General features: G+C 39.7%; 1 protein-coding gene across 1 annotated transcript; it reads right to left on the bottom strand.

Annotated features, from left to right (window-relative positions):
• Nucleotides 1-11,453: 11,453 nt before the first annotated feature.
• Nucleotides 11,454-16,960, bottom strand: LOC109005872 (mitogen-activated protein kinase kinase kinase NPK1). Its single transcript, XM_018984952.2, has 17 exons — nucleotides 16,477-16,960; nucleotides 16,338-16,379; nucleotides 16,013-16,078; nucleotides 15,822-15,932; nucleotides 15,620-15,700; nucleotides 15,460-15,537; nucleotides 15,286-15,368; nucleotides 14,673-14,754; nucleotides 14,455-14,555; nucleotides 14,230-14,269; nucleotides 13,972-14,028; nucleotides 13,840-13,886; nucleotides 13,533-13,758; nucleotides 13,199-13,438; nucleotides 12,716-13,053; nucleotides 12,562-12,623; nucleotides 11,454-11,930 (listed from the first exon to the last, which is right to left on the bottom strand). Exons 1-17 carry the CDS (start codon nucleotides 16,759-16,761, stop codon nucleotides 11,827-11,829), a joined length of 2,043 nt encoding a protein of 680 aa, XP_018840497.1. The 5' UTR covers nucleotides 16,762-16,960; the 3' UTR covers nucleotides 11,454-11,826.
• Between the last annotated feature and the right edge of the window lie 860 nt (nucleotides 16,961-17,820).

Raw genomic sequence — 17,820 nt, 5'->3', positions numbered from 1 at the left:
TACAAACTTCCTCATCTATGTAGATAAGTAATATATTGCCATACCAAAATCAAATTTGTAATACATTTGAATCTCTAACTACACCCTTATATTTATAATAATGTCAACATTTATTACATAGATATCAATGACCACTCCTAGCTTTCCACACACGAATGGTAATATCATCCCTAATTGCAGCCATAGCTCGGGCTGATTCGACGGTCATGTCAGGATGATGTCCTGAAGCTGTGGCGTCACTATATGCACGACCGCTTGGACTGAGCTCCATATTTCTCCAGCCCTCGAACAACCAGTCATTCGAGGTCGTCATTCTAATAAAATTGTGTAACGTACAACATGCAATGATCAGATCCCATTGCCTCCCAACTTTATAACCAAGCATGAGTCTTAAAATTCTAAATTGTGATTTCAAGATCCCAAATGTACGTTCTATTACGTTATGAATGCATGAATGACGATGATTAAAATAATCCTTATACCCCCCAAATCCCCGCTGACCCTGACGGTCACTTCTATGATATCTCTCTCTGAGATAGGGGACATAAATCCTCGAGTACATGGGTACGCCTAATTGACTAGATAATAATGACCTGTTACCCATTAACATTCTGATATAATCAGACCCCAAGCAACGAATCTCACAGATGTAACAAAATACATATAAAGATAAAGATTTGGAAGACAAAAATAATTATATAATATTAAATATTTACCATCGAGAGGCATTGGAAATTGGTTGCGACCCTGACTCAATGCATCGATGAATACGCGTGCATCATGCGAGCTTCCCTCTCAACCAGTGTACAGGAATGTGAACTTCATGTCCAAGTCACATACACACAATACGTTTTGGGCAACTTTCCCGTGCCGGTTGCGATATGCCTTGCGCACCTCTGCAGGTACAACGGCGTCTATCATGATCCCATCAATTGCACCAATGCATCCCTGCAAACGAAGAACCGGATGAAGATATGATTGCATACGGTTCAAATAATTTACTAAACAATGACCCAATATAATCAGAATTATAATTTATTATCTACCATAAACAACTTACCTCAAATCAAGGATAATTTCTCGGATTGCCTGCGATTGTTGGGTGCACCCCGGATGTGTGAGTTGGGTAAATAAGATGTGTCCCAAGCCTACACAGGGCTTGCATAACGTTCGTTACGTGGGCATTAACAGTTTCCGTTGAATGTTGAAATCGCTGCCCCACAATCCGTTGTTCGTCTCCAGCCACCACTACCGATGTGAACATGCCTATTTGTTCCTCGACGATCAGCCCTTTTCTAGTATCCTTCAAAAATCTATTTGAATGTAACAAGCTGCATAATGCGCGAAAGGCATCAACCTCCATTCGGAATAACTCGCGAGAATTCCTTGGATTCCCATTCAAAACTTCCAAAATATATTGATGTCCCCGCAATCCGATATTATGTTGTGGCTGTCTAAGATGTTGTTGTGCTTGTCTATCAGCCCTCACAAGAAATGCGAGTGTCTCAAGATCATCAGTTGCAAGGTCATCTTCACTACTATCAGTCGAACCCACATTAGGGAACATGTCATCTGCATCTCGATTCACGTTTATCGAGTAGCTTCCTGCTGACCAATTCGCATGATGCACATTGGGTTAATTCGTAATTTTATCTTTACCACAGTTGTAAATAATCTCTCTCAAGTTAACAAAATAATCATGCATTACTGTAACCATATAATAATGAAACATTATGGTGAATAATCATGCATAATCCAAACAGTAAACATAAACTCGCCATAATCCGTCCCCATGTACTTCATTATAACAAATGAAACAGACAACGATGGTTGAAAAAGTAGCAGTACATAAACTCATCAAAGAAAAACAAATGGTCTCATGAAAAATAAAGGCAGACAATGCCATCAAGAATAAAACCACAACGCATACATGCTACTTTAACAATTACGGGCCCAATCGTCCCTCCTTGCAGCATCTAATGACAATAAGAACTGTCGCATATCTGGGTTTAGTAATTCCTTAATTGCACGAACAAGTTGGGATGGCTCCAGCCTCGGGGAAAGCTCGTTGAGCAACGTCGCACAATGATTAATCGGATCGTAATCCCCATTGGTCCCATCACTAGGTTGTGACTCTTTGTTGCGCTTTGATGATTCCACAGCTTCCCGATCCTCATATTGCTTACGATGCACTCTCTACGTGAGTTTCACCTCCTCCATGGCCTCAGAAAGCTGTACCTCAAAATCGCTCCTTTTTTTTTTGTCTTCAGCCTACTTGATGATTGTGTCACTGCATCGACTGAAGGTGACCCGATCTCTATCAAGTCAATAAAGTCATCATTGTCAATGGGCAATCCCGGTCGATTGCCAAATGCGGGAGGGCATCGAGCTCGCATCTCCTCATCAAGGCGCCACTCCTCGTCGCTATCTGCGGGCAGCTGTGTTGACGCGTGTTGCATAGTCCCGTATGCAACTGAAGCGTCAAATATGGTGCACAGCTTCTCATACTTTGGGCAGCCAAAAGTACGAAACTTCCCCCATTTCGATTTAACCTAACAATTACAGAAGAAACATACCCAGTTAATAATCAGACATCGAGTGCCCAAACTTAGTTTTTGATGCAATAAAGATGGTTAATAAGTTTAATTTTACCCTAATGGCATTTTCCCAACACTCGTCGCTCGCGACTACTGTCTTCGTGTCGGGATCCCAACCCATCCCAATTTAGCTCAACAAATCAGTAAACAAGCACTGCATCCCCTTCAACCTCGTCAGTTTTCCACGAACCTGGTTCACGTCAAACACTTTCTTCCCAATAGAGGTGAGTCGCTGAGCATAAACTTCATGCTCTCCAAACGTGATCTTTCCGCCCTTTAATCTACCGTGAAGGGCATCCTTGTAGAGCATGTCGATGAATATCTCCTCCATGGCATCGCCCCAAAGCACATTATCCCGGTTCGTGTCTTCCGGATCATCCATTTGGAATAGCTAAAATGGTAATATAAGACAAAAAATATGTTTAATGTCAACCACGCTACGTTACAATTCAATATGCGTTAATATGAGTAATGACCCGGAATTAAAAATGAGTCATACCTGTTGATATGGTTAATGTCTAGCAGATAAGCGTAAGGAGTATCGCTATGGGAACATGGATGACGGAAGTTTATTAATCCCCATCAAACTTTGTTATATATAAATACACAACAATAGAAGGAGAAAAACAAAAATCAAAACACATCACTACCACATTCAACCACATGCATCCCGCAATAACAAAAACCCCAAAAACATAACATTAATCAATTTTACAACTAATTTATGAGTTGTGGAGATAATTAAATTACATACGGCATCAAAATTGTAAAACTATGCAACAAAAATGTAAAGAGCTGGTCAAATCCAGTTAACAAATAACAGGCAAGGTTAAATAACACAGGCAACCAAGTAGCCACCTCCCAAAAAAAAAAAAAAAAAAAAGCTGATAGAAGCATAGTGGAATCAAGAATTAAAAGAAACAATAGGCATGATTTAAAACAATGGGTATTTAACATTATAAATGGCAGACGAGTGATCAAATTGGACAAAGGGGTCGTGATAGAAAAAAACAATGGGTATGGTCTAATTCCTTGTGTCGTGCATGACAAACAAGCAACACATATTGGATTCTACCCATCAAAAACATTACATGGCAATGGTTTCCAATTAAAATTTTCAAATAAAATTTAATGAATAGTTGGGGAATACATATCTATTATGCATTCCAATGCAACATATCCATATTTGAAAGCAAAAGTAAAGCAGTCATTCGATCAAATTAGTTGTTTATGGAAAAAGAAAAAAATTGACATACACATGAGATATTTTGACTTTAAATTTCTGTGCTTTATAATCTCTCCATGTGACCTCAATCTAATTTGGCAAAGAAATTTCTAAACCTTCTTTAGTAACTGAAATTGAAACATGAGGGAGACCTAGGCCTAATGTGAAGTGACAGATATGGCAAAACAGTAGCCAGAGACACCATAGCAGAAAATCTTGTGGTATATACAAGTCAAGATAATCCCATTGGGGATGATAATCCCGGACATGTACATTGAAGGACTTTAAAATACATTATGGCACATCAAACACCCATATTGGCGCTGTAATTACATTGAAACAGTAAACATTTAAGCTTGAAGTTTAGGGGGATAAATTCTTCCACAATCTAATAGATCTCCACATGTATACTTGAGTCATGGTATCAACATCACTCAAAAAATCATAACCAATAAAATTCAATTCAAAAGTCTTCAAATTACCTGTAACATTCGATGTGTTATACCATGATAGCATGAAATATATGGTAACCCACAACTCATTATTCATCAAAAACAACTTATGATAGAAGAACCATAAGTTGAGCAAGCCCTACAAGCCATAATAATTTTAAGTCCTATGAAATGAGGCCCCAACCTCACACCAAATTCAAGTATGCAAAACCAAAAGGGCAACCACAAGCACGGGCAACCAAAAACAAGTCAAATTATTATGCATTGTTATCCACATTCAAGTTTGCATCATCATCATGCAAATTATAAAATCATCTTAAGAAATGACATGGGTAATCGACAGATAAAAATGTTCTAAACAGCTTACCATACAACACTGGAAATTATAATAACATGAAAGCCCTAACTGTCGTGCTCATGACCACTTAAATTATAATATGGATACACATTAATCTCGGTCAATAACCACAAAAAAAAAAAAAAAATTAAGGTGAAATTCATGTCCACACTAGAGTAATGCCCACTGAAATTTACACTGTTTGATAAGGAACACGGCTTAAAATGATTTGAGATGAGATACACATACTTGGAAGGATCGTGTTCTTGGAGCCGTGGTGGTGATAAAAATAACCCGAAGGTGCTTATGGTGGAATCGAGTTCTTGGGGTGGGATGTTTGGAGATTTTTGGAATTGTGAGCTTCATTTGTGAAGGGGAAAGAAAGAATTTCTCATGTAAGGGGCTACGGAAATATTCCCTAAATCAACACTATTTGATGCGAATCTATCAATAAAACCCTAGACGTGTGCTCGCAGCGTTTGGGTCAGGGGGCAAGGGAATCTCTGTAATGGAAGGGGGACGTGACTGTGTACGGTTACCAGACATATGGAAGATGACAAATCGGTTGGTGGGGATGGTATGAATACGCGACTGAGCTCCCTGGGTTGTGTAACGAGTCCGGCGTGGAGCATCCATAAGTGGTGGAGCCGAGAGCTTAGAGGAAGGAGATGATGGGAAGGGTTAGGGATGAAACCCTAACCCACGTGCAAGCCTACAGAGGATAAGGATTGTCGGGGAAGAGAAGTGTTCCACTTCAGTTCCGTGTAGTCGTGTGCTTACCTTCTGAAGTGTTCAAGTGAAGACCATGGGCCGGGTTTGGGCCGTATGTTACTGCTTTTGTTAAATTAGTTAATTGCTGTTGGGAGCCCGTAGTTTATTGGGCCTTTATTTTACTTTAGTCATTTACGTTGGGTCTGTATTGAGGCTGAGGCCTTTTATTTGGAAACCCTAGTATTTAAATTACTGTAGCTGCGTATGCAGTCATCGGCATTCTGAATGAAAACCTAGCTTTCTTAATTTCTTATCTGTTTCTCATCCCCTTTTCTGGAGGTGTTCACCCTCGAAGTGAACTCTTTTACCTGTGTGTGTGTTAAATTCTGTTTGGAAGTGTTACAAGTGGTATCAAGAGCCACCGAATTCTGGCACTATTTTACAATGGCTGAAGGAACAAGAATCAATCAACTACAAGAGGGGCTCAATGCCTTAAAAACAGCTTCCGAAAATCAATACACTGAAATAAAAAAATCATCTGATGCTAAGTTTTTAAACTTAGAGAATGAAATGGCTACTCTCAAACAACAAAATGAGATCATCGTACAACAGCTGGCATTGTTAGCAGCGGGAATGAAGAACAAGCAGCCCCATGTTAGCTACAGGGACTCATCCTCTAGTGAGCAACCTGGGAAGGACTTTGAGCAAATGCAGCTGCAACACAATCTGCCTCCCCCGTTCCAGCAACAACAGCAGCCGTACCAGCAGCACCAAGTTCCTCACAACCAGCAATTTCAATATCAAAATATGGGAGATGTGCAAGCTCGCACAGTAAGGTTAGATTTCCCCATTTTTAATGGAGAAGATCCTGCAAGTTGGCTTTATAGAGTTAATCAATTTTTCCATTTTCACAATACAATACCACATCAAAAACTGAGGCTTACATCATTCCACATGGTGGGAAAAGCCCTTATTTGGTTTCAAGAAATGGAGGACACTGCCCAGTTTAGGGATTGGGACACATTCACTAGGGCCTTGTTGATTAGATTCGGGCCTAATGCTTATGATGACCCAATGGAAGCCCTCACTAGATTGAGACAAGTCGGATCTGTTGAGGACTACCAAGCAAGGTTTGAGACCTTATCTAACCGATTAAAGGGCTTGTCGGACACTTACAAGTTGAGTTGTTTTTTAAGTGGCTTAAAAGATGAGATCCGGTTAGCCGTTCGAATGTTCAATCCCACTAGCCTTACCACAGCATATAGCCTAGCTAAACTTCAAGAGGAAAAGGTTAACCTACCCAAAAGATATACCAGATTCAGCTCACCATACTCACCCGATCCAGGTATTTTAAAAAACCCTCCCACCCACCCAACAGATTACTCCACAACCAACCACACCAAGCCACACTTTCCAATCCACAAAATCTCCCAAACTCAGATGAAAGAACGCAGGGACAAAGGATTGTGTTACAATTGTGATGCCAAGTGGGTGCCAGGCCATAAATGTAAAAATCCTAAGCTCTATTTACTAGAGGAGGTACTGCTGGACAGTGATTACAGTGATACCATTGGGGAGGAGCTGTGTGACCAAAATGATACAACCCAAACTACCTTTGAAACCACCATTACCCCACCTAATCCAGAAATATCATTACATGCTATCACAGGATCTCATAACCCAAGGACTATGAGGGTAAAAGGTAGAGTGGGAAATCAGTGGCTCACTATCTTAATTGACAGCGGATCCACCCATAACTTTGTGGACCCGGCTATCATTAAGAAATCCCACTTAGTCATTGATGACACTGAAAAAGTAAAGGTAAGAGTTGCTAATGGGGATCTCATCCCAAGTGAGGGAAAATGCCAAGATGTGAGACTTTTCATCCAGGGCACTGTTTTTATGTTGGAAGTTCAGATTCTGGTATTAGCAGGTTGTGACATGGTGCTAGGTATCAAGTGGTTAAGGGACTTGGACTCAATTTTGTGGGATTTTAAAAAGCTGTCAATGAAATTCTGTTATAATGGAAAACAAGTGATTTTACAGGGCCTTACAGCAGCACACATGATAGAAGAAGGTTCATTCTACAGCAATGACAAGTTCCAAAATAAAGGAGTTATTTTACAGATTTTAGAGGGGGAAATTGAATCTGTCCAGCAAGCAAAAATACCCATTCCAGCCACAATTCAGAACCTGTTGACTCACTTCAAAGATATATTTGCTGAACCAAAAGGACTACCACCCCCAAGAACCCATGACCACGCCATAAACACCATACCAAACACTAAACCCATCTCCATCAGACCCTACCGTTACCCTTATTATCAAAAAGATGAGATTGAAAAGATTGTCCAGGAACTCTTAAAGACGGGGGTAATTCAACCAAGTCAAAGTCCTTACTCCTCCCCCGTCCTGCTGGTTCGAAAAGCCGATGGAACTTGGCGTTTATGTGTGGATTACCGTGGGCTGAACAGTGTTACCATCAAGGATAAGTTCCCTATTCCGGTGGTAGAAGAATTAATGGATGAGCTGCAAGGGTCAATGATATTTTCAAAGCTGGATTTGAGGTCCGGCTACCACCAAATCAGAGTTAAGCCCGATGATGTTCCAAAAACAGCGTTTAGAACTCATGAAGGGCACTACGAGTTCCTAGTAATGCCCTTTGGGCTTACTAACGCTCCTTCCACATTTCAAAGCCTAATGAATGAGGTATTCCGCCCCTTTCTAAGGAAATTTATACTTGTGTTTTTTGATGATATTCTTGTCTATAGCATATCTGAAATAGACCATGTTACACACCTAAAGCTCACTCTTGAGATACTTAGACAGCACTCATTGTTTGCAAAACACTCTAAGTGCAACTTTGGTTGCAAGGAAATCGCCTACTTAGGCCACTTGATTTCAGCGGAAGGTGTGAAGGCGGATCCCGAAAAACTCAAAGCTATGATCGAATGGCCCCTCCCAAAATCCCTAAAAGCACTAAGGGGATTCTTGGGATTAACAGGTTATTATCGAAGATTCATTAGAGGGTATGGGGCTATTGCAGCTCCTCTTACAAGAATGCTAAAGAAAGATGGTTTTTCTTGGAGTGAAGAGGGCAAGATGGCATTCCATATGTTGAAGGAAGCGGTCACCCAACCCCCGGTTTTGGCCTTACCCGATTTCACCATTCCATTCATGATTGAATGCGATGCATCCGGCACTGCTGTAGGGGCTGTCTTAATGCAGCAAGGCAGACCACTAGCATTTTACAGCTATGCCTTAAAGGGCAGGGCACTCTCACTTTCGACATACGAGAAGGAATTTTTTGCACTTGTATCAGCGGTGTTAAAATGGCGACCATACTTACTAGGAAGGAAATTTATAGTGAGAACAGACCAGCAGAGTCTTAAACACTTGCTTGATCAGAAAATTGGGACACCAATGCAGCAAAGATGGATTACTAAGCTCCTTGGCTATAATTTTGTAGTGGAGTATAAGAAGGGGTCTGAAAACAGAGCTGCTGATGCTCTGTCCAGAATGGAAAAGGCTGAGGAAGAGACACTGATGTTGATTACTTTCCCTAGTGTGGAATGGGTGGACGAGTTGAAACTAGCCTATGGTTCGGATGCACACTTGCAGGCCCTGTTAGAAAGCTACAACAAGGGCAACTTGAATCCTCGATACACCATGAGAGAGGGACTTCTTCTATATAAAAATAGGCTGTACATTCCTAACAATGAGGAATTCAAGCAAAAGTTAATGGAACTCTCACACAGCAGCCCCTGGGGAGGGCACTCGGGGTACGACAAATCAGCCCATCGCATGCGAAGGGATTTCTTTTGGCCCGGCATGAAGAAGGATTTGAAGAAATTCATTAGAGCTTGTGACATGTGCCAAAGGGTAAAATCAGATAACACACTGCCCAGCGGCTTACTACAGCCATTACCCATCCCTTCCCAGCCATGGACAAACATAACAATGGACTTTATAGATGGCCTCCCAAACTCTCAAGGCTACAATAGCCTTTGGATTGTAGTAGACCGCTTGACAAAATACAGCCACTTTGTTCCATTAAAACACCCATACACTGCCAAAACAGTAGCTGAATTGTTCCTCAAGCACATTTTCAAGCTACATGGACTACCAACATCAATTGTGTCGGACAGGGATACCACTTTTACAAGTAAATTTTGGCAGGAACTTTTTTCACTTCAGGGTGTTCAAATGCACTTAAGTACAGCCTACCACCCGCAAACGGATGGCCAGACTGAGGCTGTCAACAAGACCGTGGAGAATTATCTAAGGTGTTTCACTTCGGACAGACCCAAGGATTGGGTACTCTGGATTCCTCTTGCTGAGTGGTGGTATAACTCCACTCAACACATATCTACGAAACTGACTCCCTTCGAAGCACTATATGGTTATACCCCACCCCGAATCCTAGACTACATTCCCGGGACAGCTAGAGTGGACACAGTAGATCATACCCTCCGCAACAGGGATCAAGTCACTAAGCTCCTCAAACAAAACATTCAGCAAGCTCAAAACCGAATGAAGAAGTATGCAGATCTAAAGAGAAAAGAACAAAAGTTTCAAGTGGGAGATTCAGTATACCTCAGACTACAGCCTTACCGTCAGACCAGTGTAGCCCAACGAAGGAATCTCAAGCTCGCCCCAAGATTCTATGGACCGTTCGAAATTTTGAAGCAAGTTGGGAGTGTCGCATACACACTGGATCTACCACCATCTTCACGGATTCACCCCACCGTGCATGTATCTCAGATCAAAAAGAAACTTGGGTCAAAAATCACAGCAGTTCAATCGTTACCACCACTCGATAGAAACGGAGTCATTTACCCAGAACCGGAAGAAATCATCAATCGAAGGATGCGAAAAGTGGGAAACAAGGGAAGAGTCGAACTGCTTACCCGTTGGCACGGCCAGGAGGCTTCCGACGCTACTTGGGAGACGTACGCACGGCTGAAAGAGGACTTCCCTCACCTTGCGGGCAAGGTGTTCTAAGAAGGGGGGTATGTAACGAGTCCGGCGTGGAGCATCCATAAGTGGTGGAGCCGAGAGCTTAGAGGAAGGAGATGATGGGAAGGGTTAGGGATGAAACCCTAACCCACGTGCAAGCCTACAGAGGATAAGGATTGTCGGGGAAGAGAAGTGTTCCACTTCAGTTCCGTGTAGTCGTGTGCTTACCTTCTGAAGTGTTCAAGTGAAGACCATGGGCCGGGTTTGGGCCGTATGTTACTGCTTTTGTTAAATTAGTTAATTGCTGTTGGGAGCCCGTAGTTTATTGGGCCTTTATTTTACTTTAGTCATTTACGTTGGGTCTGTATTGAGGCTGAGGCCTTTTATTTGGAAACCCTAGTATTTAAATTACTGTAGCTGTGTATGCAGTCATCGGCATTCTGAATGAAAACCTAGCTTTCTTAATTTCTTATCTGTTTCTCATCCCCTTTTCTGGAGGTGTTCACCCTCGAAGTGAACTCTTTTACCTGTGTGTGTGTTAAATTCTGTTTGGAAGTGTTACAGGTTGCCTCATGCCATGGGTCTTGAGATGCTTCTCAACCTCGAGTTGCCTTCAAAGTAGTGAATTCGAGAGATTGCAGATGAGATGCAAAATCGCCCATGCCGTGAAGTGGGCTCAAATCGTTCGGTCTGGCGTTGATGATGGCAGGCGATGGAGCTACCCAGAGTGAGGAGCTTTGCGCAGAGATGAATGGTGCACTCGAGCTTCGGTGAGGGCCTTCAAGCTTTGCGTGGAGTTGATGGGTGCATGAACTGAATGGGTGAAGGGGTGGGTGAGAGAGCCTTCGGAGCCATTATACCCGTGTAATGGAAAGTTGGAAACAGTCAAAAGGTGAAAAACAACGGTCATTCCAAAATTTGTCTTATAGGAGAGAAAGCTGAGATGAAGTGTGGTTTGACAGACCACTTTTTCGTACGAACTCAATTTCACATTTCCTGAAGTCACCTTCAAATCCGAACAACCCCTAAATTAAATAAAAATAATAATTTTACAAGGGAGGAGAAACCGCAAAACTGTCTTGCAAGAGTGACAGACAATTACAGTGATTAATAACACCATTGGTCGCTTGTCTATAATAAATAGTAAACATCATATATATTATATATGGGAATAAACTCAAAAAGTTAGTGTGCTCCATATCCCGCAATAACATACACAACCTTTAAAAATAATAATAATAATAATACACAACCTTAATTCGGAGATGGGGGGGTAATGAAAATGAAAAGGAAAAAAAAAAAAGGATCATATAAAGATGAGATCCTGTTTATGTGACATTTTGTGCTGAATGACTGGGACAGCGCTGGAAGGTTGCGCGCAGTGCCTGCCATTAACGCAGATTTGGCAATGCGACCACCATGTATTACCAGACACCATTGCACCGGTAATAATACTACTACATACATGACCACTCCCAACGAAAAAAAATCACATTTCTTTTTCCATTGAACAGCAGTATAGATACAGGTGAGAGGTATATGCTATCATTTGCCTGAGAATGCAAAACGTAGCCGCTCCCTCTGTCGATTAAGAATCCGATCATTTGGAGACGATGTCTTCCCTCCTGCGCCTGCCTGGCGCAAAATTTCTGCAATATGCACTTTCCATTGTTAACTTTATCCGAGGTTAGTTGAAAAAAAAAAATCACGTTCGAGATGAAAAAACCGACTTAGTCTCAGCAGTCTCCAGAGTTCAGGCTAGTTTTGCCCACAAATAATTGTTCCAAAACTATATTACAGTGTCAGTATGTGTGTATGTGTGTATATATATATATATATATATATATATATACACACATATATGGTTGTAATGGTTTCTATTAAATGAAGAAGCCGTTTTATAAGAATGTTTCACCTAGAATCGTATTTTAGGTGTCCATCCTTTCTCCTTTCTAGTTCTCTTGGAATTTTCTATCAATTTTCGGTCAAAATCCAGCCAAGAAAAAAAGACTAGAACCCATTCCTTCTCTAGAATCCCAATATTTAAAACCCCTGCCAACGATCACAAAACAGCCAAAACAATGATATGTTATGATCACGCTACTACTGTCATGGTGAGACACTAGTCAGGAGGATACTGTTGGCTTCCATAAAAATCCTCTCTGCGCTTTCCTTAACAGATTTGTTATCACAACCCTTCTCCTACTCAAGTGGATCCAGCAAAAACTCAACAGAAGAGCAGTTAAAGATTATAATCATATGAAGAAAATGTGAACTTGCCTCGCTTCCTCTCAAGCTCTTCATCAAGCTCTTCTTTCCACTTCCTTTGTCTCTCAGAGAAGCTGCCATTGCAGACATTTCCAATCTCTGGTTAAATGATGAACACAAGTAGAAAACATGAGCTAAAATATGCATCAATTATCATATACTGAACCTTTGAATAATTGATTCCTGCTGAGCATCAAGAAGCAGCTCTTTCCGTTCACTAGGCTGAGGTGTCTGAATTTCCTGTAGGGCTCGATCGTGCACACCACTAGCATTTAGTATATTTTTGGTTTGGCTCCCAAGTCTTGCATCATTGGTAGCATCAACAACTGATGAGAGCCGTCTGCTGGGTGCCCAATTTGGTGATCTGCTTTTAGGAGGTAAAGTCAACATATTCAAAGCATTTTCACCATTTGCCATTTGAACCGCACCAGGAGGACCAGCCACATTCATTGTGCTGTAGAACTGTTCATATAAAGGCGTCTGCAGCTTCTTCAGATCTAAAGCCTAATGTTGTTTTACAAAGCAAGTTACCGTATCATATTGCTATCCATGTAAACGTAACAACACACAACATAATGAAGAATGAGAGATTATAACAGAAAGATATCATCAGCCCTTCACAAAAGAAAGATCTCTGAGGACAAGGCACCTTTTCATCCAGGAAGGCTCTAATTTTCGACTCTGTAACTTCATCATCATCCTCAGCAGGAATTGGCCCACGTGGAAATGTGAAGTCATTCTCCGCCTTAACTGATGATACTCCAGGGCTGCCAGTAGCCTTAGGGGTAGTTTGATTAGGGGATAAGTCCATTCCACTTCTCTGTAGGTCTATACTTCCACCAAGCTTGCAGGGCCAGTCATCAGTAGGCTCACACATGGGATTGAAACTCTAGTTTAAATGAAAGAGATCCGCCCGTGATTAGTGAAACTAATTATAAGCATCGTAACCACAAGGAGTCAAGGACATGAGAACAGTTCATTACCTTATTTAAATCATCAGACGCTAAAATGGATTTGAGCTTTACCGATGCATCAACCACAAGATCATCTTCATAATCTATTTGGCACATGTCGTCATCACCATTATTTGCTCCCCATGATCCCATTCTTAAGGACTTCAGCGGATACACAGTTGAGCAACTCAGGCTACCCATTTCACAGACATCCTTTAAGCCTGTGCACATTGACCTTCTGATCACAGTATTCATGCTGTAACGGCAGTATTGTTTTCATTGTCAACATTTACAGCAATAATAAAATGTTCCACAAACATCAAATTAAACATCTTACGAGTTCTTAAGATTCATCCCGGGTGTTACCATCTGGCTTCCAGATTCCTGACATAATGAGAATTAAGTATGGTATAAGTTTATCAAAAGAACAAGAATTCAAACTTATTTAGCTTACTGCAAATATACCAACCACAACTGAAGTGCAAACTGGCTGAGATTCCCAGTACTCCCCAGTGACGAAGGGATGCTGCAAATTAGCATAAACATCATTATAAGGAAACTACTACTCTGTCTATGTGAATGTATATATATTGACAACAGTAATATTAAGATTCAAAGTGGATAGTTCACACATGCGTACTTATATACTTTGGCATGTAATTATGACGTTAGTATCATTGCTGCTTAATCTATGAACACTTGATACAGAACATTATCTAGAGATTACCTGCAACAAGTCTGATGCAGCGAGCCTTAAGTTAGGTTCCCTGCCATCACAATTTGATTTGTGCATGAGTTACTAAGCGGAAAAGTTGACTGGCAGAAATCAGAAGGTATGGACAATTAAATTTACAGCTAAAACTAGACTCAGTCTCAGCTACTGATACAACGTGAGTGTGAGGGGATTGATTAGAACATAAAAATGGGGGAAAAGCGGAAACAATGGACATACTTCTGTAAACATTTTAACAGAAAATCCTTTGCCTCAGCAGAGAGATGCTCAGGGATGGGTGGATGAGATTTAGTTGTCCCAATATGGAAAAGAGCAGCAACCTGAGAAACATAAAATCTTTGTCTGAAAATTCTTGGGAGAACAAACGTTGACTCATGAAAGTACAGTCAAACTTGCATAAACTGAGGCAGTAAGTTTATTTAGCATCAAGTGTATACCTCCTGATACTGTTGGCTCCATGGAGGCTTTCCTGTAGCCATCTCAATTACAGTACATCCAACACTCCATATATCAGCAGAGCTAAGAAAACATGTTTCAAAGCTAATGAGGTCCAAATATCATAATTAAGGACTACATGCATACTTTTTTTTTTCTTCCTCCGTTTTTACAGAAAACTGGCAATGAAGAGCCTATACTGCATTAGAGCACAGATATTTTTTCCAAAATGAAGTTTAGAAAAAGAAGGTTTGCAAAGAATTCTTCTCATGCTTCTTAGATTCTAATAAACTTTAATATCAAGACACTTTTTAAAAAGTAAAATAATAGATAAAAAATAATTCAAAAAATTCAAACAAAACCAACTAATTTCAGCAGTGTGCTATATTTTCAATGTTAAAAATAGCATGGTGATCAACAACAATATGTGCATATTTTGTTCCAATTACCACGTGTCCAAATTAACAAACCCTGTTCTGTTTTTTCAGATGGTTAAAAGGGTTCTTAATATCTATTTTGGAAAGGTATATTGATTGTGAACTAAGCCTTTTTAATCTAGGAGTTTCATGACAAAAAATATTAATATAATTTAGAAAATAGTTGTGTATCTCTTACAAGCTGTGCCCAGTCTGTAGAATGACTTCAGGAGCCATCCAATATGGTGTACCCTTCATTGACTTAGCACCATTTATAGTAGCCTGTAAGGTTATACAAACTCTTTAGTTATGTGAAAATTAAATCAATTGAAAGAGTGAATATATGATGTGGAGTTTGAAAACAATGGCATACCAACTCAACAACTTTCTTGGATGCACCAAAGTCCGCAAGTTTAATGCAGCCCTTATTATCGACGAGAATGTTTGCACCCTACATGAAACATGCCAATTATAAGCTGAGAAAAACACAGAGAGAACAAGCTTCAAACCTTTTAAAAGGAAATGGGAGGTACCTTGATGTCCCGATGCATAATTCCATTCTTGTGAAGGTATTCAAGGCCTAACAACAGTTGTTTCGTATACATTCTTATAACCTGTTTGGAAAACAATTTCAAGAAGCAGTGTTGACGATTTAAACACCAGAAACCTCTGCTCAGAAAAACACAAGCACGCACACACCATAAACCTCTAAATGACATGGTAACAGTTACTTACAGACTCAGGGAAGGATCCGAATTTCCCTAAGAGTGATGATATAGATCCACCCGGAACAAATTCCAACAGGATATTCAACGATTCTTCCTCTCTAGCAGTTCCCAAGTATCTCTAAGAGAACAAAATCAGAAAACACTTGCAAAACAAGAAACTAGATCAATCGCACCAAAAGCACGGAACAGCATACTCACAACAATATTTGGATGAGACAGATTCTTCAGCAGTTTCACTTCCTCCTCCAATTCTCGAATGTGAGCCTATTTAATGAGATTTAAAAAAAAAAAAAAAAAAACCAAATTAGTCAATTGTGAAGTGGAAATCGATTGTCTTAGAATCCAATATACTTCAAATCAAATACTCTCGTTTGGAAAATTAAACAAAAAATCTTCACAAAGGTACGATATAGTTATAGCTTGGCATTTGGAAATGAATTTTTTTTTTTTTTTTTTTTCAGAGAGAGACAGAATAACGCCACTTACTGCAAAAACATAAAATCTATGTATACCAGATCAATACCTGTGTTTTCTCCTTTGAAGCATTGTTCGCCGCAATCGAGACCTATTAAAGAGAACGACCAAAACTTCAACGTCAAATCCATAAACCACGCCACAAAAACCACTTGAATAATTTACATTTAGCATAGGATATGATTGACCTGTTTCACGGCGATCAACTCTCCAGAGTCGAGGTTCATTCCCATATAGACCCGACCGAACGCACCACACCCTATCAACTCGCCCTTGCGCCACCGGATCGGAGGCGCGTCGTCTTTAGGAACTGGAGGTAGTGCCCGGACCGGCGGCTTCGAGAACAGACCGATTCGAGATTTCCGGAGGCTGGAGCCGATCTTCTCGACCAGGCCACTACCGAACCCTCGATCGTCCCCGCCTGGGGTTCGGAACACCATGGACCGACGAACCGATCCGAGGATGTCCTGCATTGGTTTAAGCGTCCCGGTTCCCGAGGTTTTGTGGGATTAGTTGGAGGAGACGTTCGGAGTTCGGAGTTCGGAGAGAGGCTGAGGCTAGGGTTCAGTAACGTTTATATTCGGTGTGTGAGACAGGAACAGAGACAGAGATCAAGAGACAGACGAGTGAGAGTGGAAATTTGAAGGAGGGAAAAGGCAACGAGGATCAGTTTTCAAAAATAAATAAATACTAAAATGAAATTTCCCGTAAGGTTTTTTTTTCCTCTTTTGTATTTTTTGTGTGTTGGACCTTGGTTTCCTTGAACGAACTAGTAGGCCAGATACTCTTTTTTTTTTATTCATTTTTTAATTTAGATTATTTATTAATTATTTTTATTATTAGTTTATTCTTATTATTATAATTAGTTATTATTATATTATATTCTAATTTAGAATTGTATTATATTATAATATATAAATTTACTTGATAGGTTTCGTTTAGATAATAAGATGAGATGAGATAAATAAAATATTATTATAATATTACTTTTTAATATTATTATTGTTTTAAAATTTAAAAAATTTAAATTATTTATTATATTTTTTTGTGAGAATTTAAAAAAATTATAATTCGTCGTCTAAGTTTGTTTCAAATTCTGATCTATTTTGACTTGTTTTCAAACTGTTTTAATGGCAGTTTTATAATTTTTTTAAAGTTTGGATGACATTTTCATAATTCTAAAATTTAAAAGGTATTTATATATTTTTATTTTTTTGTAACTTTAAATATATCTAGCATTCTCCCTTTTTTAAATATTATTATTTTTTATAATTTCTCTTGATTTTTTTTTTCTTTATTTCAACTTAAGTTTGCAATTTTTTTAATACCAACATCTATACCTTTTTTAATATTTTCAATGTATATTTATTTTATAAACAATAAATTCTTCTATATCTTGACACATCATAACGTAGCGATACCGAAATATTCTATTTTAATGCTTAGACGAGAATAATCATCTAAATGGATTTAAAACATTGTTGTTAACTAGTCGTCAACAACATGGCACGCATTGCTAATTCAAGCATTAT

The sequence above is a fragment of the Juglans regia genome, chromosome 12, assembly GCF_001411555.2.
Source record: "Juglans regia cultivar Chandler chromosome 12, Walnut 2.0, whole genome shotgun sequence".
NCBI lineage: Eukaryota > Viridiplantae > Streptophyta > Magnoliopsida > Fagales > Juglandaceae > Juglans > Juglans regia.
Note: the sequence above shows the minus strand (reverse complement) of the source record. Positions and strands in the feature narration are given on the sequence as shown.